Below are 18,858 nucleotides of genomic sequence, written 5' to 3'. Positions count from 1 at the left end.
AAATGTGCCTACTGAGTGCCAGACACATCCTAGGTACCAGCAATAAAGCAGAGGACAAGACAGAAGTGGTCCTGCCCTGGAGGGGCTGACAGCCCAGCAGGGAGTGAACCAAGTATTATAAACAACTACTGAAAGTGGTCACAAGTATGCCAAGGAAACTGTGGGAACATATAGGAAGGGACTCGCCTGGTCTGAAGGGCAAAGTGGGCCACCCTGGGGAAGTGACACATGTAAACTGAGCCCTGAAGGATAGATAAGTAGCTGGTCGAAAGAAGTAGAAGAACATTGAGGCAGCTCCAGCTTCGGTGAAGCCCAAGGAAGCAAGTTTGGTGGCTGGAACCTCAGGAAAGCCCAGCGGCTCCTACTCAAAGCCCTGGAGCAGGCTGAGAAAGGGCTGCAGAAGCAGGCAGCCTCAATGGCCTTACTGAGAACTTGACACTGGCCTCAGAGGCTGGCTGGCCAAGGAAGCCTTCTCAGGCATTGGGACCTAATCATTTGCATTGGAAGACAATCCACTGCTAAATCAGTGGGGTATTGTGTACTGGATCCTGGAACATAAAGTAGACATTAGCAGAAGAAAAAGACATTGGAATAAATTCTGTAGTTGAGTTAATAGTATTACACCAATACTTATTTCTTAGGTTTAACGAAGGTACCACGGTTATGTAAAACATTAATATTAGGGGAAGCTGGATGAAAGACACTTGAAAACTCTGTACCATTTTTACATCTCTTCCGTAAGCCCAAAACTATTTCAAAATAAGAAGTTTTAAAAATACATGTATCCCTCTGGCACTGTGGCAGAGAGGAGCGAAACTGGATGCAGGGAGAGAGATTACAGTAATAACGATGACTAACACTTAAACCGTTCTTCCTGTACACCAGGCATTGTTTCAAATACTTAATGTGTTTAACTCATTTAATCCTTGCAAGTCCATGACTGAGTATTTTATTCCCCCTCATTTTACACATGAGGAAGCTGAGGACAGAGAGGTTAAGTCAGTGGCCCAAGGACACACAGCTACTGAGTGACAGAACTGGAGTTTAAGGATTCAAATCTAGGCAGTCTAGCTCCAGAGTCCTGTGTGCTTGAGCATTACATTGTACCCCCTCCCCTCAGTGTGCACTGGCTCTACTGCAAGGATATTGCAAGGATCAGGCAGAAATCATGAGTGCACGGACTAGGGTGATAACAGTAGAAGTGGAGCCATGTCACTAGACTTAAGACATCTATTGGAGGCATACTCAACATTTGCTTTTGAATTGGAATATGATGGTCAAAGAAGAGGGAAGAAGCAAGAATGACTCCTAGGCTTCCTTCCGGCTTAAGAGTAGGGACCAGAACTTAGTCTCCTGATGCTTGGTCCTATGTTTCTTCCCATCACTGAGGGAAACATTCCAGACCTTTCACAGTCTACTTTCACTTTCTTGTCCCTTTCTCTTATGATCTTCAAAATGCAAAACAAGCTGGACCACCTGCTGCTCCCAAACAGGCCCCAACCTCTCCAACTTTCATGTCCTTGTACAAGTTGTTCCCTCCACGGAAAGTGTCCCCTCCATCTCCCTTGGTCCAAATCTGATCAACCCTTCAAGGCCACCTCTTCCAGAAGCCTTCCCTGCTCTCCACAATGAGGAGCACTCGGTGTCTCCTCTGGACGCCAGCATCTTTTTGGCTCTCTTTGGCAGCGAACAACTTCCACCCTATAATATAGTTATTTGAGTGGGGTCGTGGCTCTTGCTGTCTTTGGTGACCTCAGTACATAGCATAGTAGATGCTCAAAAAGATATTTGTTCAGTGAATCATCTATCTGAGTAAACAAGCTCTATCTTATTTCTCTTTGTCCCTTCCTGGCTCCCTTTTCTGTCTACTGCAACCCACCGCACCCGCACACCCACGCGCGCGCACACACACACACAACACATACAAGCTGGCACCCATGTTGGTACTTTGCGTGTTTCAGGGACTGGTTTAATCCGCCTCCATCTTCTCCACCCAACCCATCCCCAGGCAGCCATGCCAACCCCCAGGCACAGTCTTTTTGGAAGCCCATTTAATGGCAGAAGATCAAAGAAGCCTTACCCAACGATGGAGAGATGGGAGAACGTAAGCGGGGAACTAGCAGGCATTGGTGCATCTGGAACTGCCCCTTCAACCTATCCAGTCCATCTCCTACAAGTGGTCCTATCCTGGAGGAGGTGACAGCCCAATGGTGAATACATCAAGTATTCAGAAGCAGAGTTTGAGACCACTGCAGTGAACTCAATCCAGCACTGGTCCTTATAGGGCCAGACTAGACGACCACACACCAAATTGAAAAGGCATTCTCCAGGTAAAACCCTCGTGGTGGCTACCTGGTATTCACTGCCGGTCTCTCCTTTCCCCGAGTCTTAGGTTCAGGTACAGCTTAATGCCTCTCTCCTCCAGCACTTGCCTCTGTCTGATAGATAACTCACTCAGCCCCTGTGTGCCTTCCCCACAGAAGCCTTCCCTGATCCCCACCCCACCCCAGACTGAACTGGGCACTTTCTCTGAGACCCGTCAAATCATGTGTGCACATCTCTGGGACACACCACACACATGAAATGCTTGTTTATAACATCTGCTTCTGTTTGTCTTCCCCCTCTGCCCCCTAACTAGACCGAGTGCGCTTAGGGCAATGACGATGTCTCTGTATCCCCAAGCCTGGTATGGTGTTTGGTACAAAGAAAGCCCAATTACATTGGTTAAATGTAAAAGATGGATGTATGAGTGTGAATGTTCACATGAGCACTTTAGTCTACAGGCTTCAGCAGGAAACCAACAGACACTCCAGGACCAGATCCCAAATAATGGGAAAGCGGTGTCCTCCTTGCCCATCCTCTTTCTGCTCTGCCTACTCCCAGGAACTAGAAGTTACATTTTATCAGGAATGGGCCACTCCCCCTCTGCTCCTGCCTGCTGGGCAAAGGGCAGCGATGGGCAAAGGGAGCATTGTCTGGTCAGGCGTCCGGGAAGAACTTGCTTCTCCTTAGCGGGAAACTCTTTCTGTCTGTCTCCTCTTGAGGGAGAGGATGGGGTCCGGAGGGAAGGAACAGAGAGCAGGCGCCGGGCTGCCAAGGGCCCAGAGGGCCCAGCAGCCTTGGCAGGAAGCCAACCACACCCGGATGTGGTGGGTGGTGAATGGGATGGGGCGGAGAGTCCCTGCCTTGCCGCGGACACTGGATGGGTCCCTTTCGCGGGTATCCTGCAAATCGCTCAAAACAGAGGTTCCACAAAGGGGGCAGAGCAAGATTTCTTGCTCTATTTAGGGAGGGGAGGGGGCTTCAGTTTTTGGAAAAGGAACTCCTGAAGGGAGCGTGTATTAGAAAAGACCAGAAACCTCAGCGGCCCCATGTCACCCACGAATGCCCACCACCGACTTCCCTGGCAGCTTCCGGAGGATCCCCCCGCATAGCTGCCTCTCCATTTAGCGTTCAGGTGATGCAGAGAAGCAGGATCTTCTGGGCTCTAATCCGAACCCTGCCACTTTCTGCTCATGCCCCTGGGCGAGCCGCCTTGCCCTTCTTTGGGCCTTTGTTTCCTCATCTGTAAAGTGGGGCCAGGGTTGGAGGAGAGGGCCTGGAGAAGACCTTTCGCCTCGGTCACTGCTGGATCCTGGTTTCTCCGTACTGCACGCCCGCTCCTCCACAGCCCCGCCTCCACCCAGTCCTAACTCCACCCCCACCGAGCGGCTTCTCCCCTGACGCCGGCCGCTAGGGGTCACTGCCTCCCTTTGTCAGCGACGGAGGAGGGCGACTAGCCCTTCGGCCCCCTCCCCGGCGGAAAGGCGACCGAAGGGGCATCTCCCGAGCAGTGGGCCTGAGCGCGACCCCACGGCCCTTGCTAGGGATCCGCCTCTGCCAGGGGCCGGAAGGTGTGCGCGGCGGGGCGGAGGCCGGGGCCGAGCGCGGGCCGCGCGTGGGAGCCAGGAGGGGGTTAACGCTAACCCCTCCCCTTCGGGCTGACATCACGGGGAGAGCGGCTGAGAGGCTGGAGCTCGGCGAGTGAGAGAAAGAGAGGGAGAGGAGCGAGCGCGGCTCGACTCGGTGCCCGGGCAGCTCCACATTGTTGCGGATCGCCGGGACCCGGCAGAGCGAGCAGCTGCGGCGCTGCGGGGACGCGGCGCCCCGGATCGCTCTCCTCGCCTGGAGCCGCACCGCCCGATCGGCTGGGCCGCCGAGCCGCGCGCCCTCCGCCTGGGCCCCGAGCCCACCGCGCCGCCCGCCCGCCGCCCTCGCTCGTCCCGCCGCCCTCGGAGGACGGCCGCCCATGGACGCCTTCAAGTTGGAGCCGAGCGGGAGGGTGTGAGCGCGCCGGGGGCCGGGAGCCCGCGCCGGGCAGCCGGGCGCGCCGGGGGTGGGTCCCTCTCCCCAGCCCGGCTCTGCGTGGAAGAAGAGGGCGGGGACCGGCGCGGGGAGGAGAGCGGAGGAGGAGAAGGGGGCATGACTCGTGCAACTTGCGGCGGGCATCTGCCGAGCCTCTGAGCCGGCGGCCGCCCGGGCCCCGGATTGCGTCCGCGCCGATCCCAACCAGCCCACCCCGCCCCGGCCGACGGCTGAGGTTGACCTGGATCTTCAGAGCTCCCGCCGGCCTGCAGGGATCGCCTTCGTCTTCCGGGCTGCTTTCTGGAGCGCGAGGAGCGCTCTCCTCGCGGTCCCTCTCGCCGGACCCCCGGCCCCCGATGGCTCGGATGGGGCTTGCGGGCGCCGCTGGACTCTGGTGGGGACTCGCTCTCGGCTTGACCGCCTTCTTCCTCCCAGGTAAGCACGTTCCGCCTCTGCCTTTCCCTTCCACACACCCCCCCCCCCCAATCCAGTGCCTCCCCCGGGGCTGGGAGCTGGATCGCAGGCACGTCTGGGTTGTAGGGAGTGAAAGGAGCCAGAAAAGTTGGGTCACGGCTTAGGTAAGGGGGTAACGGGTGGCACGGCGGAGAAAGAGAGATTGAGCAGCCGAACAGCCTGCCCTGCAGGGAAGCAGTAGGATGCACATCTCTGTGTAGCAAGAAAGCACTTTCTCCGCGCAGTTTTTCACACAAAAATAATAATATGTAATAGCGTTCTATTTATTCAATAACCAGCTCTCAGCTCCGGAAGCAGTTTGCAAACACTTCATGTTACATAAATGCAAAATAATCACCGTCTCGGGGTACGAGACAACAGCCCCAGGGGGAGGGCGTCAGTCTCGGATCTGGTGGGCTGCAGGGCTTGGCGGATAGCAGGGGGGCTTCGTTTCTTCTACCAGCCCCTTTGCCAGATGGTTTCGGGCGCTGCCGCACCGCGTCGCCCCACCACCGACGCGGAGAGCCCGCTCCTGCGGCAGGGCTCACCTGCGGCTCCTTTACCCGGAGGCTGAGGCCCCGGCGGCGCGAGATCGCAACCTCCCCACCTTGCGCAGGGCTGGGCTTCGCCTCGGAACTGCAATCGCAGTTTGCGGGGGCTCTCCCCGCAGGAGGCACCGCGGGCTTCGTGCCAGCCAGGTAGCTGCGTGACCCACTTTCCCGAGGGTGCCCCGCGTGTCCTTCCTTGGGATGCTGGCGACCGAGGGGTTAACGCGACGCCCGACCCCGGGGGTGGCCCGCGGTGGCCCCTCTGACGGATGGGGTGGGGGCGGAGGCTGGGACTGGCCCGGGCGTTTTGTGCTGGGGAATGAACTGGAAAATGCGTTTAGGAGGCAAATCCGACCGAGTCCCCTCGCCTGGATTTAACCCTTTGTGTCCCTGGGGAAGCTGCCTGGCTCCCACGGTGGCTGGGGACACCGCGCGCCAGTCGGGGCTGGCGGGTGGAGTGGGGGAGGGGTTTGGGGGAGTTCCTCCAGGCTTCGTGAAGGAAACCTGAGACTACCTCCCGCGCTAGCTAGATGGGGGGCTTGGGAAGGAGGCTGGGCAGAGTGGGAGCTTGGCTGGAGCACGTGGCCCCGGCCTTAGGTGGCAAAATAAGGGGTCGAAGTACAGAGAAACCGGCTCCGCGTGGGGCGAGAATGTTGGGTCTCGGCTGTGTCTGCAGCTCCGCGGAGGGGGTACGTGCGGTGTTGCAGACTCGGAGGGCTGTCTGCTATCTGAGGGCCAGCCACGTTGTGTGTTTTGCGGGGCTGGCCTGCACTTCTGGGAGGGAGGAACCTGGCCGCATTCACTTTTGTACCCCGTCCGCCACCAGCTCACTGCCAGGGCTCCGAAAATGCCTCGGAGGGGCCGATGGCGGAGAAAATGGTTTGTGAAAGTCCGCACCACGGTGCCCCTGGCCCTGCAGCCCGGGGGGCGCTGCCCTGCTAGGTGTGCGGGGTAAGGGTAAGTTCCTGGGCACACAGGTGTCACTGCCCATTTCAAAGAGGCATGGTTGAGTCCCTCCACGCAGCAGGGTGGCGGTGAGAATAAGAGGTCTTTATCTTTCCCTGGACCTCCTGGGAAGCCAGCAGGAGATGCTAGAAGCTCAGGCTCTAGCACTTGTCCGACACCGGGGTTTGGGCTTCCGGGAACCCTTCAATCCCATATTACCCACACCCAGTACCCAGCAAAAGGACAGCTTTCCTGAGGCCTGTGTGCACCAGCAAACTAGGGGTTAACCTAATCCTGGGTCAGACAAAGAGCGGGAAGGCTTGGGGAGGGGATGTTCACTGCCCCCCCCCACTCTCCCCTCCTTTTGTTACTCTCTTCCCCAGCTTTGTGGTGCTGTGCTTGGTAGTTCATTCCTTCTTTGGGGGGCTGGAGGCCTGCCCTGCTTCCTCCCACTCAGGAAGTGGGGGCAGGGAGGTGACACTGTCACCTGGCTCAAGTGTAGACACTCCTCCCACCAAAAATCCAGATTGAGGGGGTGGGACGCAGAGAAGGAACCACACAGCTCAGACAGGCAGCTAATACGCCTCCTTGATTGATCGTAATTGTCATGACTGGGTAGCGTCAGTCAGCGGGGCAGCCAGAGTTCCCTGACCCGAGAGCCTCCTCTACCCGGTGCCTGTGGCCCTGGTGCCTCTGTGAGGGGAGGAAGGTGGATGTGGTAGTGCCCACGCGACACTTGGACAGAGGCTGGTGGGCCCAGAAGTTGCCCTCCCACACCCCGTTTACCATCACTCTCAGGCACCCTCCTGATTGCCCGCTGCTGCTTCTCTCTGGGGACTTGGCAGCCTGATGCTCCTTTCTGGGTTCTCCTAGGCTATGGCAGGGGGCGTGGAGGGTGGAGGAGAGGAGCCTGGTGGGGGGGGAGCCCCCCCGGGCTGTGTGTGGTGGCCCACAGACTTCAAAACACTCCAAATCCGGCTCTTAATGTGTAAGCACAGAAGTATATTTTCAACAACACAGACTTTACCGGGAAGGGTGGTGAAGCCCCACAAGCCTCTGAGATGAATCTGTTCACTCAGAGGACAGGGCCAGTGGGGCACGGGGGCTGCATCCCAGAGGGACAGGAGGAGCCCGGGAGAGGAAGCAGAGAACCTGTCTTAGAAGCAGGTGCGCTGAGCTGGTGTCCCACCTACACCACACCCTCCCTAATTGGCTTCCCCAAACCTTTTGTCTGGAAAGAGAACACACGCCCCAGGTGTCACGCACACCCTCCGAAGACCTGTCGGGGCCGCAGCACCCCCTTCTCTGCAGCCTATGCAGAGCTCGCTGTCATGGTGGTTTCCTTCGAAACCTGGGGTGTCAGGACTGTTGGGTTATTCTCCTCTCTCCCCATCGCTCACAGACAGTGGTGTGCTCTGGCTTGCTGGGCAGGACGTTATGGCAAAACCAATCCTGCTGGCCTGGGGTTTGCAGTGCCGGTAAGCAGGAATGCCAGTGCCCATTTCGGAGGCAGCGCTGTGGAATGTCTCAGACTCTGATTCAAGGCCGAATCGTCAAGGCTGGAAGGGAGGAGGAGATACGGCAGAGCCTGGGCCCAGCACCCTGGGCTGAGTGGTCTAGAAAGTGTCTCTGAGCCTGACTCTCTGTGTTTACGGGACAGGCCGCCCCTTGTCGCCTGATACTGGCCTAGACTCTGATATCCATTCCCTTCTCGGCTGCTCAGCTTTGCACAATGAATCCACCTCGTTGGCCTGACCCGGGACCCAGTTGTGCACTGCCAGGATGGTCTCCGGCCAGAACCCTAGTGCTGACGGCTGAGCAAGTGGGCCAGGCTGGGGAGGGTGGGGGGCAGGGGGGCAGCCCCAGTTGCTGTGCCCATGATACTGCCATTGTTTAGCAGCTGACTAATGTTCATTGTTCAGCACAAACAGAAAATACCCAAGGGAGGTGTGAATATACCTTCAATTTTCCTGATTGTATCTTTCCTGGTTAACCTGGTAAACTGAATGGCTCCTACCTGCTGGGGGAGACAGTGAGGGTGTCTGTATACTCACCTGTTACGCTGATTTGTTTTTTTTTAACTTTGAAGGTTAGCCAGTGAGCCAGGCTAGAATGGCCATCAGCCAGCTGTGGGGCTTAGGCTGTAACATTTTTGACAATCTGCCTATGGCCTCACCTTCAGTATAGAGTGGGTGCACACACACATGTGCAAGACTGTGTGTGCATGTGTTGGTCATCTACAATTTACTGTGCACGTGCAGACCCATGGGGACTAGGACGAGGAGGTGTGTGCACTGGGATCTATGGGTCACCATGGTGCAGGGGCCATAAATACACATCAAATATATATTCACATGCAATTGATTTCTTATGGCTTTCCAACTAGGATTTTGTGAGTGGCCGTGAGCCTTGGTAACACCTGTGTTTATGTCAGAGTGTCAGTGAGGGTGACTTTGGAGGAGACCTAAGATTTGCCCTTAGCCAGCTCCTTCCAAGATGAGCTGTCATATCCTTTGGGGTTGGGAAGCCTGGACACTGCCTTATTTTTCTGCTCTGCCCTTGGCCTTAGACTGGGCCACTGCATCCTCACGGGGGATGCTCACCTGGAGAGACTTTCCACTGCTTCTCAGGATTCCTGAACGGCGGGGAGGGGCCACAAGAAATAGAGTTTCAGCTACTATTTTGGCATCTTTGCTTCCTGCATGAATATTTGGGGAAAAGGATCAGCTGGAGAAAGGGGATGTACTCTGGGCATTTAAAAAGGAGCTCTTGAGTCGTGGGCTGTGAAAAGCCCTGCTGAACCATATGTGTGCCCAGGTTGGCAACATACATGTACCTGGAAGCATCCCAGTTCATTCAGCAGAAAGCAGGAGCCCCCTTGTTGAAAAGGCAAGCGGGGATGAGGGGCAAGGAGTGGGGAAGAGGCCAGTCCTGGGATCCCAGGACCCTGTGCCCGAGTCCAGCTGGTAAATGTTTCTGCCCCATGATGCCCGCCCCTCTCCATAGAGACCAGGTCTGCAGAGCCAGCAGCAGATGTGCTGGCTGGGGCAGGAGGTAACTTAAGATCTGAGCAGGGATCACCTTGCACAGGGAAAGCCCTGAGCTGGAGATAACACCCCTTAGTCCGGTTAACCCTTTAAGCTCTGGATTCTCTTGTGCTGTTTGGAGCTGGGAAATGGGGAGAGGGAAAAGATAGGAGAAAACACATCAAACCTAATATCTGAACACTGACAAGGAGAGATGAACTCAGTGCAACAGGAGAGATTCAAGAAGGACACAAAGAAGGTCTTCCTGACAGCAGACTGTAGGCTCTTCAGGGCAATGGATAATCCCAAGGTTTATTCTGGGGTAGCAGAGGGGCAATGCTTATGTATTCTCAGGGACTCATGGGATCTGTGCCTTTCACAGTCTTCTGGGGTAGAGTAGCAGTGGTCCCAGGCCCCAGTCAAGAGGGAGCAGCAGATAGCTCAGTTCCTCTTCCCACAACCTGGAGATCACCCCATCTTGGCCACCCAGCAGAGTGAGAGAGCAAAGCAAGGCCAGCTGGACTGGATTTGAATCCCATCTCCACCAATTGCCAGTTGAGTGGCCTTGGTTAAGTTGCTTTGTAGGCCTCAGTTTTCCCATCCGTAAAATGGGTTTCTGCTGATACAGCTTTCAGAGGAGGTTTGTGAAGATTAGATCGACAGTAATGTATGAAAAGTGCTTAGTGCATTGCCAGGCATGTGATAAATGTTCAGTAGTGGTAGCTGCTCTTGTTCCCTACGCCTTTCCTCTGAGTGGTCCTGGCCCCCACTGTGTCTGCCAGCTGGGCAGTGCCGACTTCACAGTCCCTTGAGAAAGAACCACTCAGCTGCCTGCCCACTGCTGACCTCTCTTCCCCACCTGGAAATGATGGCAAAGGCTGCAGCAGCCCTGGGGGACTCAGGTGGCCTGGTTGGCTGCAGGCACCTACCTGAGCCCAGCCCTGGTGGTCATGTATGGCACGAGCAGCAGGTGCTGTGCACCTTTGTTCTGCAGCCTGTCACCGAGCGCTCTCCCCTGCACCTGCCTCACTCCCTGGCTGGGGCCCAGCTGGGCACCATGGCCCATCTGGAGTGCTGGCTGGGGCAGCAGCCTGAGGCTGGCATGGAGGGCCTGGGACTCAGCCCCTGCAAACTTCCACACTTGGGAGAAGAGTGGGCCACAGGACCCTTTCCCAGCAGTCCACGGTACCGGCTCTTCAGGCAAGATGGTACAGTCCGAGAGGTAGAGAATCTGTCCTGGGGTCATGCCCTTCTCGCTGGCAGAAAGTCCTTTTGGTTTCTCCAGCTGAAGGCTCAGTCCTTTCACCAATAATAATAAAGATGGTTGTGACAGTCTCTTCAGTTCATAGTTTCAGCTGATCCTCTCAGTGACCCCATGTGAAGGGTATCAGTAGCTCTCCCATTTTACAGATGAGAAAGGTGAGGTGTAGGTTTAGTACCTTGCTGACCATTTCATGCCAGTGTAGCCAAATTAGATTTCAAGTCTTCTGACTCCAAATTCAGTAGATGAGGAAGATGAGATGGGCTGGGCTGGACAGATGCGGAAGAGGCTGAACCAGGCCACGAGAGAATGTGTCCGGTGAGGTGGTCATTCACTTTGCCAGCAACCACCAGCTTACACTCTCCCCGACAACAAGCAGAGCATGGCGGCTCCCTGGAGAAATGAGGGATAAGTTAAGGATCTAGGTTGGAGGGTGGCAGCTGGAGCTGACCACAGAGCCCAGGTTGGCACAGAGCACAAGATGCCCAACAACAGAACAGCTTGGGGGAGGGGGCATGTCAAGGGGAGCATGTCCTTTCAGATGCTAGAGCACCACTCCCAGGGATCCGACCTGAGACGTGGGCACGACCCCTGAGGTGTAAGCACAGAGCCTCCGGGCACAGGCAGGCACACAGCCAGCATGTGGGCCTGGCCCGGGGCAGAGCGGTGCTCAGACAGCATTGTGGACTTGACTGGAACAGTGGAGGGGGTGGGGCGGGGATTTGGTAGGCAGAGTCGATTCCCTCTCCTAGGCTATCCCCCACCCCTCTCTGGTCCACGCAGACCCCAATTTCATTCCCAGTTTATGAGGAGTCTCATTACCAAGCCACAGACAATAAAACCCGCCTGGCCACTCTGGCCCGGATCTCATTAGAGGACATTAGTTCCGCTGGCTTGGTGGCTCCGTTGGGACACAGCTGCAGGCGTGGCCCAGGCAGCAAAACAGGCCAATGGCCATGGGCACAAGCCTGTCCCATTGGGAGTTCGAGTTTGATCTGCGGGCCTAAGCAGGGTCCTCCTTCCCCACCCGCACCCGTACATTCCTGGAATGCACGTTCCCCAAAGCTGGGAACATGGAGTCCCTCCTGCCCACTTGGACCCTCAGTTCTGCTCCCCACCTTAAGGAGGCAAGGACACAGCTCCCTCCAGGGCTACGCATAGGAGTCCGCCTTCTCTGAGAAGCTCAGCAGATCACTGTCATTCCATAGAAGAGGGCACAGGGGACAGCACGCCCACCTCCACACACAGATCTGAGAGACACGTCCTAGCAGCAGAGGTGGCGTCTGGAGCCTTCCACACGGCCTTGGCCTGAATCTTAGCCCGTCTTTCTGTCCAAAAGGTGGGGGTAGAGACCTGGAGACCCCATGTGAGAAGCATTTCTCATTCCCTATAGATGCAGTTTCACCAGCTGACAGCCTCCACAGGGGCTTCCTGGCCCCTCTCCTCTCCCCAAGGTGGAGTGACTTGCCCACAGTCGCTATGATGGAGCCCTGGTTCCATCTTGGGGTTCTTCCCACCAAAGACGGGATTCTTTCTTTCTTAGCAGATTCTGGTGTCTGTTGCCAGCCAGCCCCTCTGCCTGTGCCCTCCCCCTCTGCTTTATCTTTCTTCCCCCGCAGACCAGCCAGTCACCACCATACCACCAGGGCTCAGTGAACGTAGCCATGAAAAACAAGACGAGGGCAAAGAAAACCGTGCCCCTTCTTGGAGCCTCGGTCTTGTAGAGGAAAGAGAGCGCCAGGCCGGAGTAATTGGTTCTTAGCGCACACGGGCTCACTTGGTGTTCTCCACGCGGGGGTCACACAGGCCAGCCCACACTTCAGCACGTGAGCGCCCGCCAAATCAGTCAGCGGAGGTGGGAGCGCCAAGCTGTTTGGGAAGACATCGGCAAGTCAGCCCTGCTCTGGAGAAACGGGGGCTGGAGATCTATGCCAGCCCCTGATGCTCCCCTGTAAGGCCCTGTAGCTTGTCTGGAATTCGAGCCCCAAGTGGGATTGGTGGGCTGACTCCATGGGCTCCATTCCCTGACCCCTGAGCAGCGCCCCAGGTATCCCCTCCGTCACTCCTGGTCTCTCCTGGGCAAATGCTGTCAGCTGCTGGGACAAAGGAAGTAGACGAGGTGCCTCAGAGCCGAGCCAGCCTTGCCGCCACTTGACCCACTTGACGTGGATCCCACTGCAGGAGGGGCTGGTGGCAGTGTCCTCATTCGGGGACTCCTGCAGCAGCCACTGGCTCACCTCCATCCCCAACTCCTGGCTCTCTGGCTCCAAACTGCCTACACTGCTTCTTGGATGAATATACCTAAAACGTGCCTGAGAAGGACACTCACACGCCCAGAAGCATTTGACGGCTGCCCCCTCTCTGGCTCAGCTCCCACCACCTCTCCGGGCATGGCAGGCCCAGCCAGCCACACACCTCATGCTTTCCCACCTCAGTGCCTTTACACGTGCTGTTCCCCCCAAAGGGCCCTTATTTCCCATATCCAAAAACTGAGGTCGAGAGCTACTCTTATCATGAAGCCCCCAGCTGGAGATAACCTCTCTCACTCAAAGCCCCCACCTCCCGTCCCCAGCACCTCATCCATGCCACCCAAGGCAATAACCACTCTGCATCTTGCTATAGTTATTTGGGCCTGGGATTTATCTTCATAAGACTGAGAGCTCCAAAAGGACAGGGCCCATTGTTGATAGAGCTTGGAATCCCTAGGGCCTTGCACAGGGTTGGCCACACCATGGGCTCTCTGATAGCACTGTAGTAGGTGGATACATCATTGCATAGTACATGCTAAGTGGATATGTCGTTGCTTGTTTGGACAGTGATGATGATAACAATAACAGCAAACTGTTATCAAGAGTTTTTAGACACTCAGACACTGTTGTAAACATCTTACGTGTAATAACTTATTCGGTGTCTTTAACATATGAACAAAGGAGACCTGAGCAGAGGTTAGGTAACTCACCTCTGGTCACATAGCTAGTAAGTGGCAAAGGCAGGATTCAGGTCCAGTGTCCATGATCCTACCACTTGGCTAAGCTGCCTCTCTTCTGGGTGATGGAAGAAGACAGCTTACTAAGCCTGGAGTAACACAGGACCTTGCCTCAAGAATGCCCATCCCCCGGGCTTCCCTGGTGGCGCAGTGGTTGAGAGTCTGCCTGCCGATGCAGGGGACACGGGTTTGTGCCCCGGTCTGGGAGGATCCCGCATGCCACGGAGCGGCTGGGCCCGTGAGCCATGGCCGCTGAGCCTGCGCGTCCGGAGCCTGTGCTCCGCAGCGTGAGAGGCCACAACAGTGAGAGGCCCACGTACCGCCAAAAAAAAGAATGCCCATCCCCGCTGCGTAGCATCTTATAGCCTACGCTCCTGCTCCCTTTGATGGTGCAGGAATGACCTGGGGCCTCCCTGGAGCATTGGGGAGTCATTAGTGCTTATCATCAGGGAGTTTCGGCTGTGGTTACTACTTATCCTTCGGATACCTTACAAGTACTAAAAGTACAGTTGTTACATTCCTGGTATATCCCGCCACCGTCACCGTTGTGTCTTGGGAGTATTGATGTGCCTGTGCTAGAGGGAAATGTCTTGACATTATTGCTCTTTCATCCCCTGAGCCTTTGAGCATCACTGATGCCGTTTGGGGGCCTCCCACTATGTTTCACTGTGAGACTAGAGGCAGGTGTAATAGCTCCTCCCAGAGAATCTGCCTGGAACTGCCACCAGCAGGTGTTCCCAGGCTGGCCCCAGATCCTGGGTGGGTCCACAGCTCAGCAAACTGATCCTATGCCAGGGCCTGTCCTAAGCTTCCGGAAGGTTCCCGTCCCTCTTGCCCTCACCCAGAGATCCCAAAAGATGGCAAGGGAGGTGGCCCCTACCTGGGGAGAGGGGCAGGGAGAGGACTTAGGGTGTTCACATGTGCCAGCTGCTTTGATCTCCTGGGATGAAAGGGCCTGGTTCTTCCTGTACCACGGGCAGGTTCAAGACAGGGAGCGGGGGACAGAGGCATTGGCCGCCTTGCAGCTGAGTTATCGAACTGTCCCAAGAAGGAGGATCGTGGGAGCGGAAAAATCAAAACCCTTTCCCAGTGTTGTGGTCGCGGACCAAGAGTGGACTCCAGATGGCTCACGTGTGATCGTCCCCTCGAGGGTCACCTGGGGCCAGTGCTCCTCCAGCACTCCCTGACCCTGCAGATTACCACGGGTGCTCAGGCCTCACAAACTCCCTTGCTTAATTAGGAAGGTAACTCAGCTGCAAAACAGTCATCTGATATGTTTCGACGCCAAAGAGAAATTCCTCCTAGACCCTCTGCTGTTCTAGATTATCCATGCTCCGTTAGTTTGAATTACGGTGCAACTTCTGTGGCCCAGACACAGGCCAGAGCTATGCGATCGGTTCCTGGAGCTGGAATCCTCCCGGCACCCGGGAAGTACTTGGAAGCATAGGAGGAAGGAGGGCTTAAGACCCATCTGCCCTCCATGCAAACCTAAGGATTGCCTTGTCAGCACAAAGGAGCCAGCTCTGCCCAGAGCCTGCCTGCCCCGGAGCCTGCGATGCCCACGGGCGCTTTTGAGTCAAGCCACTTTGGTGCCTTCTAGGCCAGGCCTCCTTTGAGGGTTTTAAGTCAATGGCAGAAGCTTCTACAGCGGCTTCTGGGTAAAACTTGGAGCAGAGGCAGGGACGGGCTTCTCCTTGCGTGTGAATAAGATCGGAGTGGAACAGCCACACTGCACTGGATTATTTTATTATGATTGCCCACCTCCCCCATCCCCAAACCATCCTGATCTCATTGGCCTAGATTGCTGCATATCTCAGAATGATGGATGGGCTGCCTCTCCCTTCCCAGGCAGGGTGGCCGGCCCTGCTACCGAGACACCTCCTCCCCAGCCCCTTCCCAGATTTATTCCCTGTGTTTACGGTGCCCGGAGAGTAATCAGTGTCCTGGGCCGGCTGCGCACCCTGATTATCTCTGCTCGGTTGATGGATGAGGCTTTGGGGAACTTCGATGACAACCCCCTGCCCCTGCTCCCCTGTGCCCTCCCCTGCCTGGGCCTCAGCACCCTTCGCAACCTTCAACGCCTCCCAGGAGTCAGATAACAGGCCTCTGGGCTGGAACCGAAGGAGCGGGTAGTCGTGGAGGAGGAGAGGTGATGGTCTTTGGCCCCCCACCTCTCAGCACTGCTGTGGGGTAACTGGAAAGGGTCTCTGTGGCTCCCCCTTCCCTCCAGGGAGCCTGGGACAGCGGGCAGACAGTGCCACCAGCTAGCTTCTCTGCAAGTCAGCCCCCCCCCCCCCACACACACACACAGCCCCGCTCTGCTCAGAAGCACCCTTCCCAGAAAAGAGCTCCATTATCCTCTCCCATCTCCCATCACTCCATTACTCCTACCCCCTCGGCACTTGTGTACACAGTTTGCACTGTAATGATAATTTGTGCTGGTTTATGTGTTTCTTTACAAATGTTTTTATGTCCTCTGTGTGTGTATGAGAGAGGTTTATGGTTTGTGTGTGTATGTGTGTGCCCATGCATGAGGTCACGTGCTCTGTGCGTGTGTGTCTCTGCTCCTGATCAGACTCTGATTGCCATCTTCTCCCCCCGCGGAGGTGGGGGGCTCTCACCCAGCTCCCTGCGGGGAGGGCAGAGTCTGGATCCTGGGGGGTGAGGGGAAGAGTAGGGAGAGGTAAGCAATCAAAGATGATGGCTGTCGAGGCAGGGTCTGCACTGTCCCCCAGCCACCAGTCAGAGAATGCAGAAGGTCAATCTTAGATAACTGTTTTGTCTATAGGATCACAAACAACTGGTTTGACTATATTTTTCCCGGCAAATTGACTGAACCCACTGTTTGTTTTGGAGCCAAGCGGTCTCTGCCTTTTATTACTTACATGTGGCCGTGTATATACCTATGTCTTGTCTTCTCCAGACTTGAGTTCCCGTCACTGGAAAATGGGGATGTGACACTGGGAGGTTTAGAAGTGGTAAAGAATGCATGTGGCCACGTGGTGTGATTAGCACGGTGCCTGGTACAGAGCGAGTCTTCACACCACTTGGCTGTTATGAGCTACTGCCCGCCCGGGGACCCCGGGTCTAGAGGAAGGTCACTTCCCAGGGGCTGGGAAGCCAGGCCCAGGAGCCCTCCCAGCAGTTCATGACCCGCTGGGTGGGGTATCCCTCAGCAGGGCTCCTGTGACCTCTCCATGGTGATGAACTCAGGAAGAGTGAGGCGCTCAGGCCCCTGGTCTCCTGGAAAACCACCCCCCTGCCCAGATGGTCACCTGGAAAGGTGCCTGGTGACCCCTGGAGCCATCCTGTGCTCCCTTCTTAAAGGGTAGTTAGAAGCAAGAGTTACATGCCCTCGACCAAGGTACCCCAGGTGCAGGAGTCCGGCTGCCCCCAGGGCCCGATGCCAGCCCTTATGGGACTCCCACTGCCCTGGGTGTGTGGTGGGAGAGGGGTGGTAGGCCCATTCCTGCACCCACTCAACCCCGTGTGCACTGATGCCTCCAGAACAGCATGGGACAGCGCCAGCCCTCTGACCTCCCACACAGCAGGTGACACCTCAGAGTGCCACCTCTGCATGCCTGTAAGACAGTGGCCTGGCTGGGAGACGGAGAGGAGGAGCTGGGGCCTCATGAGGTAATTGCCTAAGCCCATCACTCTCCCTAAACCCTCCCTGCTGGGACACGAAGAGGTGGGGGTGACTATTAAAGGCGGGTTATACATCTGAGCCCACCTGTCCCCTCCCAGCCCCAGGTCTGGGAAGAGCCTCCCAGCCGGGCCCTCAGCTGAGGATACCTCCTGCCTTGCAGGTGAAGGTAGGGAGGACCAGAAGAGTAAGTCACAGAAACTTAGAGTCTCAGGGTTGGAAGGGGAGTCAAATAATGTAACACCCATTCGCTTCTTAAAACCCCCCAACCACATCCCTACCTGTTGGTTGATCATCCAGCTTCAGCATGAATACCTGCAGTGATGGGGAACTCACCACCCTACATGGAAGCCCATACAGCTCTAACTGCCCTAGATTCTTCCTTGTACTGAGCTGAAGTCTGTATCCCTGAAGCTCCCACCTCTTAGTCCTGTTTCTACCCCCTTGGAATCCTGTAGAACACATCTGATTCTGCACATGGGGGTCCTCCAGGCATTTAAAGATGGCCTCTGGCACCCGGAGTCTTATCTCCCATGAACTCAGCCAGCCAAGTCTGATACCCCCTCCTTCTCAGATGCTTTCCTGGGAACCAAGTTGTCTAGATCCCCGGTAACAGGTGTGGTGCTCCAAACGCCGGCTGACTGGCCCCGGGATTTCAGCCTAGGCGTCCCCAGCTGCAATCGCTGTCCCAGGGGCCAGGAGGAGGGAGTGAGTTAGCTGCCTTCACCCGTCCCCACCTCCACCTCACCTCTTCCCAGCCCCTGTTTTCCTTTGGATTAACAATAAATTGCAGTGAAAGATCCGTTTATCTCCAGTGGGAATTAAGGAATTAAGCTGGTGAGGGGCCTGAGAGAGGGAGCATATTGCAGAGAATCAGGGCATAGAGGACAGTGGGGAGGGCGGGGGGCCCTCTGCCTGCAGTCACCTCACTGTGACGGGGTGGGGGCAGCCCCCTAATTCTCCCAGCAGCCTGTGCCCTAACTGGCACAGGTGGGGACCGGTTGGAATGGGTGTGGTCACCGGTGGGAGGCGGTGCCCACAGTGATGCCTCGGGGGTGGGGGGGGGTCTCCTGGCAGCCTCTCCTCTCCTGTCGCCCCTTGGTGTCTCGTGCCATTGTGCAGTGGCTCTGTGGCATGTCACGGCGCTGGGAGCGCGAGCCACGGCATGTGGCGGGGTGAGGCACCTCACCATCTGACCTTGTGATACACAGACTGTGATACAGATTCTGCAGCGCAAGTCTGTCCCCCCCCCACCACCACCACCACCGCCGCAGGCAGTTCATCAGTACCGTCCAGGCACTAAAAGCGCGTCCCCTCCCCGCCCCAGAAGACGCTTGCGGGCTTCTTAGCCGTGGATTCCCGTGGCCATTGGTGAAATGAGTCTTTGGCCCCTGGAGAGTCTGGCCTTCTCTTTATCCTGAGGGTAAACCAGAAGCCTCCTTCCTGAACCCCAGAGGAGGTTAGTCAGGCTCCGCCCCCCAACGCGTCTCCACATGCCTGAGCCCCAGCACCCTGCCCCCCCAAACCCAGGAGGCGTGGTTTGGAGCCCCTTCTGCCCTGTCCCGCAGGCTCGCTGCTCCTTGCCAACTCCCCTCCCCACCCAGCCTCAGACGGTGGTCCCCTTGCCAAACCTGCCAAACCCTGAGGCT

At 56.6% G+C, this 18,858-nt stretch overlaps 1 protein-coding gene across 5 annotated transcripts in view; it reads left to right on the top strand.

Moving 5' to 3' along the window:
• The first annotated feature begins 3,762 nt into the window (after window positions 1-3,762).
• The window catches only part of NECTIN1 (nectin cell adhesion molecule 1), a 91,794-nt gene continuing 76,698 nt past the window's right edge, over window positions 3,763-18,858 (top strand). Inside the window, exon 1 of one of the 5 annotated variants that reach the window (XM_030839254.2) lies at window positions 3,763-4,779. In XM_030839254.2, coding sequence (XP_030695114.1) covers window positions 4,701-4,779 — 79 coding nt within the window. In that variant the 5' untranslated portion in view covers window positions 3,763-4,700. The remainder of the gene's footprint in view (window positions 4,780-18,858) is intronic. The other 4 variants (XM_070046207.1, XM_030839266.3, XM_070046205.1 and 1 more) reach the window with 4 other exon arrangements.

This window comes from Globicephala melas, chromosome 8 (assembly GCF_963455315.2).
Source record: "Globicephala melas chromosome 8, mGloMel1.2, whole genome shotgun sequence".
NCBI classification, from domain to species: Eukaryota; Metazoa; Chordata; class Mammalia; order Artiodactyla; family Delphinidae; genus Globicephala; species Globicephala melas.
This window is presented reverse-complemented; position numbering and strand designations above follow the sequence as displayed.